Genomic DNA, 13398 nt, shown 5'->3' with positions numbered 1-13398 from the left:
TATGCTGTTTATGCCGCTCATTTGAATACAAAGGTTTCCTTTGTAAGCATTCCCTCCTTGTTCTTCAGATGTCTGGTGTTTCTGATATTCCATGCCACTATATATTAAAACGTTGGACCAAAGAGGCGAAGATTAGGCAAAATCTAGGTGAAAAATCAAACAGGCTTCATTATCGTGTGCAACGATTCAATGATCTATGCAAGCGGGCCATCGAATTGGGTGAAGAAGGTTCTTTAACTGAAGAAGCATATAGTATTGCGCTACAAGCATTGGAAGAAGCCTTGAAATATTGTGCGGGTGTGAACAACTCTGGAAAAAGTGTTTCTGAGGCAAGAACACTACCGGTTCACGGTTTTCTTGAGACTGAAGTAGAGAATCATTGGAATGCTACAACCAAGTCGTCTAAGAAGAAGAAAGCATACAAAAAGAGAAAGGTCTGTTTAGGCTCAATGTTTGACATGCAGATTCTTAAACTGTACTTGGGCAATATTATAGGGTTTTTGAAATGATCATTTTTCTACTGTAGGTTCAGTTTGAGTTGGAAGGAATAACTATGGAACAAGACAGCTGCCAGCAGATGGTTTGTTGTCTTACATATTTTGACTGAATATAAGAAATGACATTGACATTATCATTTTTGGTTTTTTTGTAACAGATAAGCTCAAGAGCAAATATACTAGATGGTTGTTCTGTTTCCCAGCAGGACATGCATGGGATGGTATGCAATGTCCTTCACCCAAACACAGTGGTTTGTTATAATGAAGCTGGCTAACCATATGAATATATGTTTGGTATTTGATATGAATTTTGTAGGATGTAAGCGTTAGAGCCCCAACTCTTGATGGTTACTATGGTGCTCAACAGAATATTCAAGGACCGGTATTGGAGTCTCTTAACATCACGTTATATTATAACATTCATTTTCTACCTTCGAATTGTAGACAATAAGGTTTCTAGCCAAGTTTATCATGATTATAAGATAGCCTTACCAGGTTTGTACTTCCTGCAGGAACAGTTGAACTCAATCTGTCCATTTCGCGGTGGTTATTATAACAATCAACAAAACTTATCAGGCCTGGTATGTCAGGACTGTTAAGATTTTCCTGCAGAATGTTTTGAAAGCATTATATTGCTCTAATTATATGCCTTTTCAATCTATTAACTATTTTTAGGGACAGCTACATTCACTACCAGCCCGTGATAATCACTATGGGAACCAACAGAGTTTGCAGACACTGGTACTGAACTTGCTGGAGATAACTGCCTTCTTTTCTTTTCAGGCTTTTGTTTAATGAAAATATTTCGTTTTAAATATCAAGTGATTTGGAATCTGAAGCAACCTCCCCCGGAACATTGTTGCAGGCTCATCTTCCCTTTAGATCCCCGGCCATGCAGGGTGAGGTATGTTCCTTATAGGGACAAAAGTTATAATCAGTTCGGTCAATAATGATGCATGCCTTTATTATGAATTCATTACTCTGATTGCAGGATCAGTCCCTGGACTCGACTCAATTTCATGGCATTTCATCAAAGCATCTTCATGATAAGCACCTATAATAGTTGCAATAATAGCATTTCTATACATTTATACGATGAAGAAGTCGATATAAACAATTTTCAACACATCATTGGATCGGCAGGATAAGTTAGAGTTTATTCTTTTAGGGTTGCCAACATCTACAGGTCAATAATACAACCTTCCTTTTTTCCAGTTAGGATGTTTGGTTCGCAGAAAAGATCATTGTCAAGGGGAATAATCTTTTCCGGAATTGTATTTCTACGTTTGGTTCGTGGAAAAGATCATTACCAGCTAATAATTTACTACTAATAGTAATATTTTTTTGTTAAAATAGTGGGAATGTCGTTACTTCCAAATTGGTAATGAATAATTCTCATCATTTTGGATACAAATACCATTGAAATAATGAATTCTTTTCATATGGATCATTCTCAATTCTTATTCTTCGTGTTTTACTCAAAATTTTAAACTTAATAATTATAATATACAAAAAGTTTAATTTAGTGAAATATTAATAAATTTAAGTAGTTAAAATTATTTCATATTTTTAATATTTGCATATTAATCATTTTATAATTTTATGAGGTGTTGTAAAAAATATAATTAATTAAAATAATATTTAATTTTGAGTTATTAAAAGTAGATCTTATACATTGAAAAATAATATATTTGTCCACTTGATATCACAATATTATTTTTTATAGTATATTATACCATATTTTATATAAATAAATATCATATCATGAAAATTATTTAAAAATATAAGTTTGATATACTAATTATATTAATTATTTGTTATATATATTTTTTCTTTAAACTTGGATAGTGTAACAATTAAAATATTTTTATAAATTTTCATTCAAATATTTATAATTTAATATTAGAGCAAACCCATGATTTACCTTTCCTTTTTCAGAAAGTTCGAAATAATGTTTATACTCTTTCCACTAGTTAGGTACAATGGTACAGAAGCTCAAATTCTTGGTGAAAGTCAATTGCCATTAGACCTCTTCTTTAGCTTGCACCATAATCCATTCTTGGTGTGCATTGTTGCTCCTGTAACCAACTCCACAGATTCAGGGGATCCTTTCAGTTCCACATCAAACTTTTGCAGCAACACAGCCAATGCCACGGTTGATTCCATGAGTGCAAATTGATCTCCGACGCACTTCCTCGGTCCCCCACCGAAGGGTAAGAAAGCAAAATCTGATATAATCTGATAGTTGAAAATAACAACAAACTTGCATATAAGAAACATGAATTTGAGCACGGTGTGGTTTGATTAGAACATTGAGCTTATGATGATAAACCTCATTAGGGTATAATGCTCCGGGGCTTCGAGATGGATCAAAACCAGCCCATCCTTCGATGCCTCCACTCTCCTTTTGTTCTAGAAACCTCTCCGGAACAAATTCATGGGGCTTGTCCCAAAAGTATGGAGATCTATGGAGATTATATACCTGAAAGAATTGTATTTCCAAAATGATATCAACGAAAACAGATGGGACTCGAAACAAGAAACTTTCAAGGGTTTATGAAGAAGCAAACACCGGATTAACTCACAGATATGAAGATGTCGGTCCCAGCAGGAATGGTGTAGCCATCTTTGTCACCTTTGTAACCTCCTGTCAATAAAAAAGCTCGGCTTTTAAGCCAAAATTATAGCAAATTTCGTTCTCGCGTGCACTTATTTTGACAACCACTGATTTATGTTGCACCAAATGCCAATGGAGGATGATTTGGTTCTTTTTTACAGTTACATCATTTAAATTCCCTGCGCTTCATCTTAGTCTCCCTAAAACACCCTGTTCTCTTCCTCATATGATCACATATGATTGTTAACTCAGTTGTTTCCAACACTTTTATTGCTCTTCCCATTTCTTCATTTTAGTTTTTTAATCCGGAAACGTTCACTCTTAGAATCATCTTATCCTCCATAAATGAACTATATGCCGATAACATCAGTTTTTTATTTACTGACAAATATATTACCCTATTTGTAATATAAGCATTAACCGAACATGTGAAATATATCGGCTCCAAAGAAAACATCAATCTCCAACATACTGATGTTTGTTAAAACCAAACCCAAGTGTTTGAACCCCGTGAGAGAGAGAGTCTAAATGAGATATACCTGGCAACACAGCTTCTTCAAGAGCCCGTCTGATAAGCAGTGGAGGTTGAGGATATAAACGAAGAGCCTCTACGGCAATAAGTCTTATGTACCTAAAAGGGAAGAGCAGAATCCAGAATGTCATTATACTGTCAAAAGACTGATATACCTGTAATCAGATCACATGGAAATGAAAGGCTGTCTTCTAGTGATACGAAATAAATTTTCGATATAATAATAAGTTCACATATTCCATGACTGTAATAACCACATGAATACAATAATAGAACAATTTAAATAAGTGTGAACTTTGGACTGAATGGTTTTTTGTTAACATTTATTGAAACTTACTCAACTTTGGACATCAATGGAGGGAGGGGGATTGAAAAGTATAATTTTAAAATTGTGCATAATAGTAGTTTAATAATAATTGTCCATTTCCATTAGCATGTGTTACCCCCTGTTTCAGCATGAACAGAAAACTTATAGAAGCTAATTATAACATAAAGCGGCAGGAAGTTTTCATCAGAGTAATCTTGGAGACCTACTCTAACTTTTTAATTGATTCAAGAGTTGGTCTCCCCTGGCCCAGAACCGAATCGACCTCTGCTTGGGCTTTTTTTATTTTAGACGGGTTCTGCATTTTCACCAAAATAACACACATCAATATGACACAAAAGTTGTGTGGCACACACACATATAAAAGCGGCATAACAAAAGGAACGCTGCTCCAAAAGTTAGTAGTAGGGATCATACTTGTGCAAGAAGGAAAACAGCCCACGTAAGAACAGCTGCTGTTGTTTCGTGGCCAGCAATAAGCATAGTCATTAGATCATCTCTCAGCTGTTAAAAAAAGCCACAAGGTTGAATATAGTTTAATGAAGAATACCAGTTTAGCAGATAAAAATATCAAAAGAATTATCATCTACGGACAGGTAGAACCAGCCAAAAAGTGTTTCTAACCCTACAATGAATGAGAACAGGTATTTGTGCTTCCTAAAGTAGCAGGAAACACTAGGAGGTGGTTTCATAAACCCGTGAAAGGAGACACACCAAGAAGAGACCGAGGGAGAACTGTGGACGTAAGACAACTTTTCCGATAAACTATAATAACATCAACAAGAAGAGAATCCATATTATATTGAGTTAATCCTATTCTTCTAAACACAAATCAGCGGAAGATAATTTTTTACCTGGAGATCATCAACATCTGCTCCCCTCATGTCCACCAAAAACCGCAAAAGACTAGCATCCTGAAGCCATAAGGATATGATATCTAAATTTCTAAATGCTCCCTAAAACATATCACCGCCCAACAATAGAAGAAACAGGAAACATTTAGCTGAAAGCACTTCTATGATGATTTAACTGCACCTTAATATTCGAGTAATCCCTTTGCTGCAGTTTTTCAACATCCGCTTCCTGTCATCAAACATGAGTAATACTAAATAGTTAGTTTATATCGGGCATGCTACAAGAACTCTTGTAGATTTCTACCAATCTAATTAGCAAAAGCAAAAACTGCATTCTACAAGATATATTAGAAGTGTACCCAAATGTTGCAGTATTGGCTTCAATTGAGACAACAACTTACGAAAACAATTTATAACATATTCCACTTCTCGAAGCCATGGATCTTTTTTATGCAGGTTAACTAGGATCATTCCTGTGAGACCAGAGTGTCTTGATTCTTGAGTGGAACTAAATCTTCATCAATTCATCAGTGCTGAACTGCTATGTAAAAGGCCAAAAGAAGGCCAATAACCTTAAAAGCCATGGTTCAGCCATAAATCTTAAATTTATTGTACCTGATTAGCCTTTTCAGGTGGGACTTGGAGGTTACTCCATGCTATACTTTCTTTCTAATAAATGAGACATATTCTTTGGGACTAATTGGTGTTAGATAAATTACATGAAACAAAGTAGCTTAAGGTTACTTTTCAAATTTAATATTCACTGTAGAGATACGCATGATTTTTTGCTTAGTATGATGGACATTTCATGTTTTGAATCTCAACCAGCTTCAGTTAAAATTTGAGTAATTATTCTAGAAGAACTAAAGCATGAGCTGTTATGATTCTAATAAATGAAACAACTTACTATTTATGGATCAAATGCAAACCTGTCTGCTATCTTTTGCATTTTTGATGAGTCCATCTAGACAGTCATTTATGATCTTAAGGTCACAGTGAAATTTCCGTTGTCTGGGTACCACCCACCTTGCCAGAGGAATTTTCCAGTATGGGATGTAGAAAGTGGATCTATGCTCAGCTTCAAAAAGTGTACCATACACTGCCTGCAACATATTTTACAAAAGGTGAGTAAGAAAATAGAGTGTAAATGTGGCTTAAACTGTAATGATATCATGCAATGTAACCTGGATAGTGGAGGTTATAGTAACAGTTTAAACTAAATACCTAGATATAGAATTAGTAAACATTGCAGATTATTTTGCTGCAAACTTCTGTTTATCAAAGCACTGGTAAAAAATTGGACATTAATTTCGTCATTGTTGTCTCAATACGTCAGTCCAAACCCGTTAGTAGTTTCCTGGTCCTCCTGTTAGCACCTCAGTAGTCAGTCCACAATGCAACCAACATCCAGGGACTGTATGCCCAGCTATGCCATCAAAATACTTTCTCAGGTCTCTTATGGATGTGTGAAAGAAAAAGTACTTGAAGGACTTAATGTATACACTATAAGTCGTAATGCACACATGAAAGGATGGTAACAAGAAAATCTCAAATTTGCCCATCAGATTATGATGCGAAATTTGCAGGATAAGCTTCTTTCATGCTTGGAGAGGGTTGAGTAAGCAGCTAGATTTGAGCAACTTGTGATGATTAGAATGGATGGACACATAGTTCTTCGAGTCTATTTTAATTGAGTTGCAGGAACAGGTATCACACAGGTGTAGTCGTCTAGCAAAGTAGCAAGGGATATAGCTAATAAGATTGCCAACGGTATAAAGTATAAATGTGACAAATTTTATAGAAAACATTTTAATTTCATGTGTTAGTGTTTATTACTTTACGTGGCTACTGGTAAGCCGTTAGTACTTAGTACCATGCTGAGGTGCTCTGCAAGGGTTAGTATTGTCGGACCTTAATAACAGGAGACTCTTTTGTAACCGAACCAAAGTCATAGTTGAAGACACCCAGTCCAATAATATCCAGAGCCAAGCTTGAAAACTCTGCTTCAAGGTCTAGCTCAATTGCATCTCCTCCGCGTGAATGTTCTCCGTCTAAAAACTTTTCAAATTTTGCTGTTGTTCGTTCTGAACAATCACTGAAAACTTTGACCATAGCTTCCAAGTACAGTGCATGGAACCCAGGAGCAATAACTGCACGTTTTTTAATCAAATTAAACATTACCAGTGAGAATTATTTTTCTACCTCAATAAAAACAATAATAATAAATTTAGAAAGCCATGAATATCTCCAGAAACTACAGTAGTTAAGAGTAAAAATGGAATTCTATATTTCTCTCAAGTTTACTAGGTGCAAATATTAGGTGTCGACAATAGAAAAAATGCTCTCAGATTAGTCTCCTCAAATGGATGTCATGTTCATCGACCTTATCTTTCTCTCTCTCTAGTTAAGATGTATATGCCAGATGTGAAACTCTAATATCACTGTTAGAGTTTAACTTGAATTCAAAGTGACACAAATTAATTAATATATAAATATTAGGTAAGTAAGAAACTTTATTAAAGTAGATATTTACTTTATTTAATTTTACTTTGTAATCAAGTATTTATCCCTATAAATAGATATTATGAGTCAGTGTTAGATATCAAGTTATTTTCTTTCACTAAAATCCTCTTGTATTTTCTTCATTCACATTAGTAAAATTCTTCTCCTCTGCCCGTGGTTTTTTCCTTTTGGGTTTTCCACGTAAATTCTGATGTTCTTTGTTTTTCTTTTTCAATCTTGTTTATTTATTCGCCGATAATCACCGTTCCGATATTATAACCACCACTCTATTTAACTCTCTCAGAATCCTTTAGAAATTGTTGAATCTGGAACTTGAAGTTAATTATAAATGTGACAAAATTGCAATATATATGCAATCATGTATATGAGCGTGCGTATGTTTATATTTATATTCTGATCCAATCAAGTCTGTGTTACTGAGTCTGTCTGAAAAGAGCAAGTCTTGGCTTTTTTATTTAAGTTCGCCAAACTTGAGCAACTGACTATAAAGTTTCAAGATCACAAGCAATTGCTCAAAATAAAAGAAATTTAAAAAACACCCACCCACCATGCTTCAGATGCTTATCAGTCTGAGAACAAAAGAACTGCCTCTTGCTCCCATTATACACAGATAAAACTTCAACATTAGATAACATAGAATTCATACCTCTTCTCCTTTGTTTCCATGTGTCAAGATCAGCAGGTATAAGTCCTTTCCCCATAATCGGTTCTAGTATATCAGCAAGAACTCCCTAATCAGAAATTAAATTTTTGTTACATGGATTCAAAATTTTAATCCAGAAAGAAAGAAAAAATATTAAAATGAAGGACCCTAAATTCTAGAGTGAATGACAGTGCAATCAAATGCAACATTTTCTCGCTAAGCAATTGCTTGGCTCATTTTCTTTGATTACTAGAGACCTCGTTGATTATATTTATTTATCTTTCAATGTCAAAGAGTATGGAACAGTATTCAAGAGGAAAATGTGGCTCATTTAGGTACAGAACTACAAATTTCCTTTTATTAGTCTGCATGTAAAAATCACAGTTAATAATCAATTGTAGAATAAGGAAATGGAACTTAAGTCTTTCGATGCATATATGTAAACATGAAACATAAAGGAATTGAAATTTGTACACCAGGTTAGCATGTAAAAATGTATTAGATAAAAATTTAACAATACAAAGATGTTGTCTTAACATAATACGGTTAAGGTCAGAAGAAACAACAAATAAAGTTTTTTTTTTATGACAGAAAAACCAAACAAAGTTTTTGAAGGGCGGGGAGATTAATTAAAGATGTAAAAATTGATACCTTGTCAAAGGAAAATGCATTTTCTCGAAGAATATGCCTAGCAACAATAGGGTCTGATACAACGACAAAAGCTTTTGGTCCGAAAGCAAGTTTATACACTGAGCCATGCTGCACCATCAATTAATATAACAAATAAAAGGGTGGAAAAGGTAAAAAAAATCAGGAGCCTCAGATCACAAATAATGCTAAGCATCTAAAGAATATAGCTCATCTTATATGGAAAACAAAACTGAGCCACAAGGTTCCATAGCTTAATCACTGTTATGATTCAAATATGATTTAGCAACTCAAATTTTCAGACGATCCAACATTTAAGACTTGAAACTTTCCATCAGTCTAAAGTCCAAATATTAGGAAGCAGGCTTATGGTAGATCTGGGAATGCTAGTATGAACATGACGCGGTACTACTACTATACAAACAATACAAATTATTAACTTATCGAGTGCTGTATAAAAATAAATAACTTAAACACGATTATGAGTATGATACAAGAAAATGCATGAATTCAACTTGCCACTTTAGCTATGGGATACTACAAGTAACCTTTGAAGTCAAATTCCAATATGGCATCAGGTGTACTAAAGAACAAATGTCGGTAACTCACAAGTTCAATTAAAGCTCTACCAACTTCCTATCATCTAAAATATTAGAAGATGCGTGCAATGGGGCAGAACCAGGAGAAGCAGAGGTGATTAAAGCACCATAAGCTCAAGACAGTATCAGAAACTATTAATAGTACCAATATTAAACACTTCAAGAGACAAAAACAAAAGGGTAGTAGACTAGTAGTTCAACTTAAGTACCTCTATAAACCAATCGTACAAAGAGAAGAAAAGAGGCCGACCAAACAAATCAGAAACAGCACCTTCAGCTACAGGCATAGAACCTAGACTTCCTCCACTTAAGAAATTGGTAAGAAGGTTGCTTGCATTATCCAAAAGACTCCTTTTAGCTTTTGGTTCGTTTGTACTCGTAGATTGACATCTGCAAAAATTTAACCAAAAATACGATCAACAAAACAAATACAAAACCAACCCATTTTCACTCAAAACTTCACTTACAATATTTTCATTGTTTTAAAAGAAAAAAAAAGTACCCACCACCTACTTAGAGCTTTCTACTCACCTGATGGTAACAGAAGCTTTTAGTTTTGGATTGAGAAATGAAGGAGGTTTCGAGACACCCAAAAACAAGAAATCACTGGTTCGTAAACTTCCACAAGTAGCGGCTGAGGAAAGCTGCAGAGATGAAGCGGTTGCAGTGGCTGCTTCCATTGCAAAGAAGGCAACTTTCACGGTGGGTTTTGGTTTAGTCTCGGTGGAGAGTGCTGGTGAGATTAGATAAATGGATTGTATTGGCGATTTGTGAAGGGTGGGCAATTGGCATGTTCTGTTTGCCTAACACTTTCCACTCATAATGGTAAAGTATCTTTATAATTTTAGTAACACTTGTCAAGTGACAAATGAGTGTGACCGGTTGTGGCAAACGCAGAAAATCGCTTTTCTTTTCTCGGGATAATTATTGCATAAAAATTCTCATGCTATTAATTTTGGCCCTTTTTATCGAATTATCATCTTTAGATCTAATAATTATTTGTTAGGCATTATTTTCTCTAACATTATTGATTTAGCATTCATTTTGATATGGTGCCAATAAAGTGTAAATCATCAGTCGCACTTTTGTGGAGTTTTGTCCGAATTGGTGCTACGTAAGAAAATATGTGGATGGTTTCGTTGAAACCCTAGTATTCAACCATATGGCCATGGCTAAAACCTCTGCTATAATCCTGCTGCTCTGCAGTTTGACATCTCTGGTTTCCATTTCCAAAGCTGAAACTTGCTCCAACTACTCATTCCCAAGCAACCAAGTCTTCGATTCCTGCATGGATCTCCCAGTTCTTCAAGCATCATTACACTGGAACTACAGCCAACTCACCACAAAGGTTCAGATCGCTCAACCCAACGGGAAGAGGCATGATCGGTTCTCAAGCCCTGCTTGCTTTCCGCCACAGTAATGGCAGTATGATCGCTTACTCGACTTCAGTCACAAGCTACCGGTTTCCGACATCTCGGCCGAGTATGCCGACAAACAGATGATCGTATTTGGTATGCTGGGCCCGTTGGGGAATCAGACGAGTTTCAACCATGTGTGGCAAGGTGGGAGTACGGTTTCGGACAACATTCCTCAGGTTCATCCGTTGTCGGGTCAGCACGTTGAGTCACTCGGACTCGTCAATTTCCTGTCATCTTAGGTACGAATCTGAAAGAAACATGTTTTGTTTATTGAAATTGTAAGTTTCTGAAATTTTCAGACACGCCAAAAAACTTTTACCTGGATGGTTCTTGGTGAAATTTTCAGACACGACAAATGGAATGTTGTATAATTTACTTGGAGTAATGATTAATCCACAATCATGAAAGGGATGCTTCTACCATTTTATAAAGGGGAGAGGATGCTCTAATCATTCACATTCTAATCTCTATAGCTTAGCTTCAAAGCCAAGGAGAAACAATTTTCAACCAAGTATCTTGTCAACTTAATTAATTAAGGTAATTGTTTTGATAAATAGATGAAGATATTGAAATCAATTTAAACGGAGTCTTTACTCCAAAGCTAAGCAGTTCCACAATCATTACAGACCAATCTCATAAATGTTGAAACCAAAGCTTCCTTCCGACACTCAGCCCTGTCCAATTCCACAACCATGATCTTTGTCTTGTTCCTTTTCCTTTTCATTTCCCATCTAAACACTGCATTTTCAGCTCATTGCAGCACCGCCACCGCCACCGAGACTTTCCAAAAATGCATGACACTCCCCACACAACAAGCCTCCATTGCTTGGACATTCCATCCCCACAATGCTACGTTAGACCTTTGTTTCTTCGGCACTTTCATTTTGCCTTCCGGTTGGGTCGGGTAGGGTATCAATCCCATGTCCCCGGAAATGACCGGTACGTGTGCCCTTGTCGCATTTCTGGATCCTAATTCTGGGCAGTTAGTACTTCTGCCTTACATTCTAGACCCGTCTGTGAAACTCCAGAAATCTCTGCTCCTCTCTCGACTGCTCGACATCCACTTGATTTCTTCGGCTACTTTGTACGGCGGCAAGATGGCTACTATACACAATGGTGCCACGGTGAAACTCGTACCGAACAATACCAAAATTCACCATGTTTGGAACAGAGGATTGTATGTCCAAGGCTACTCCCCAACCATCCATCCCACGACATCGAACGAACTTTCCTCAAAAACTACGTTCGACGTCTTGTCCGGTTCAGCCGCTAAACAGCACAACAACATGGATATGATGAAACTCGTCCACGGAATCCTTAACGCCATCTCCTGGGGCATATTACTCCCTATGGGAGCCGTCACTGCACGATACTTACGCCACAAATAGCACTAGGACCTACGTGGTTTTACGTCCATTTGGGGATCCAGTTATCGGCATTTTTCCTCGGAACTGTGGGGTTTGCAATAGGGATCAGGATGGGTAAAAATTCACCAGGAGTGACTTATGGACTCCATAGGAAGCTCGGATTCGCAGCGTTTTGCTTGGGGGCTCTTCAAACACTAGCTCTGTGTCACGGTGGGAGAGGGAAGACGAGAGGGAGAAGAAGGAGGACGAGAGATGAGTATCGAAGGAGAATTGGGGGAAATGAATAATCAAGGGTTAGGGATTGAGATAGAATTGGGAAGTAATTACCTGAGAGCAGGGCACGTGAGGAGCACGGGGGAATTAAAGTAATTACCCAGCAGATTCAGCAGACTGGTCCAGCAGATACAGGTGGAGCAAAGGAAGCCCAGCAGCAGCCCAATTCTTGTTATGATAACAGAATTGGTTAGAGAGTGGTCCAGCTGGCATAACAGAATCTATTATGATTGTATGTAAATAAAGGCAATGTAAACAGAAAGAGGAGTTATGAAATGAATGAATGAGAACGTTTTCTGTAATCTTGTCTTTCTGCTTCTAAAAACCCTATTCCTTCGATTATTTCTTCTTTTACCCCATTCATAACAAATTGGTATCGAGAGCCTGATTTTTCCTGGCTATTGATGTTGTAATGACAAAGAAAAACCAGACCATGACTGAATCATCAGAGTTTGCAGCACTACAGAAACAATTGGAAGATTTGACTGCTTTGGTCAAGCAATCTCATGATGAAACCAAGATTCCTAAATGGTGGGAGAATCAAGAGGAGCGTATCATTGCTGTGGAGTCTAGAATGGCTACAAATCAAGGGTACGTAGAAGAGCTTTTGAGGATTTTGACTGACCGGAAAGGAGATCAAAATCAACCTGATGAGGAATAGGTACAGACCCCTAATTCATCTAACATGAGTTCGAAGCATGTTGTACAGGTTACAGTGGTTAATGACAAAAATAGGTTTACTTATAAACCTGATGAGCCTGGAATTCTAAAATCTAAGCCAAATGAGTTGCCTACTCATATAACCAGCTTCAAAAATGGTATTCAAGTGGGGGAGAATAGTGTTGTTAAGAACAATACAGTGGGTTTAGATATGGATAGAAGAGGCACAGGGGGGTCTTGTAATACTTCAGGGATTATGTTGCACAGGCCTAAAATCGAGTTACCTTTTTTTGAAGGTAGTAATCCCAGAGGTTGGATACATAAATGCCTTAAATACTTCTCATTATGTAGTATTGCTGAGGAACAAAGAGTAGAAGTAGCTACAATGTACTTAACAGGTAAAGCAGAAATTTGGTTTGATGGCTACATAATGCAAAAACAT

The 13398-nt window shown here is 36.6% G+C and overlaps 3 protein-coding genes and 1 pseudogene across 3 annotated transcripts; 3 read left to right on the top strand and 1 right to left on the bottom strand.

The window, feature by feature from the left end:
* Window positions 1–31: 31 nt before the first annotated feature.
* LOC120152226 (protein FAR-RED ELONGATED HYPOCOTYL 3-like) lies at window positions 32–1392 on the top strand. Its single transcript, XM_039164493.1, has 6 exons — window positions 32–434; window positions 527–580; window positions 656–718; window positions 814–879; window positions 1010–1078; window positions 1173–1392. Exons 1-6 carry the CDS (start codon window positions 69–71, stop codon window positions 1290–1292), a joined length of 738 nt encoding a protein of 245 aa, XP_039020424.1. The 5' UTR covers window positions 32–68; the 3' UTR covers window positions 1293–1392.
* Window positions 1393–2401: 1009 nt separating this feature from the next.
* On the bottom strand, window positions 2402–10023 carry LOC120152470 (cytochrome P450 97B2, chloroplastic-like). Its single transcript, XM_039164688.1, has 14 exons — window positions 9770–10023; window positions 9448–9628; window positions 8643–8750; window positions 7995–8079; window positions 6737–6975; window positions 5755–5928; window positions 5007–5054; window positions 4826–4885; window positions 4389–4475; window positions 4181–4269; window positions 3654–3745; window positions 3083–3144; window positions 2830–2979; window positions 2402–2735 (listed from the first exon to the last, which is right to left on the bottom strand). Exons 1-14 carry the CDS (start codon window positions 9916–9918, stop codon window positions 2511–2513), a joined length of 1749 nt encoding a protein of 582 aa, XP_039020619.1. The 5' UTR covers window positions 9919–10023; the 3' UTR covers window positions 2402–2510.
* Window positions 10024–10387: 364 nt separating this feature from the next.
* Window positions 10388–10895, top strand: LOC120152350 (annotated as a pseudogene).
* Window positions 10896–11588: 693 nt separating this feature from the next.
* Window positions 11589–12044, top strand: LOC120152349 (cytochrome b561 and DOMON domain-containing protein At2g04850-like). The gene has a single exon (XM_039164588.1). It carries the CDS (start codon window positions 11589–11591, stop codon window positions 12042–12044), a length of 456 nt encoding a protein of 151 aa, XP_039020519.1.
* The last annotated feature ends 1354 nt before the right edge of the window (window positions 12045–13398 follow it).

Source organism: Hibiscus syriacus, unplaced genomic scaffold, assembly GCF_006381635.1.
Source record: "Hibiscus syriacus cultivar Baekdansim isolate YM2019G1 unplaced genomic scaffold, ASM638163v2 tig00111088_pilon, whole genome shotgun sequence".
Lineage (NCBI taxonomy): Eukaryota > Viridiplantae > Streptophyta > Magnoliopsida > Malvales > Malvaceae > Hibiscus > Hibiscus syriacus.
Note: the sequence above shows the minus strand (reverse complement) of the source record. Positions and strands in the feature narration are given on the sequence as shown.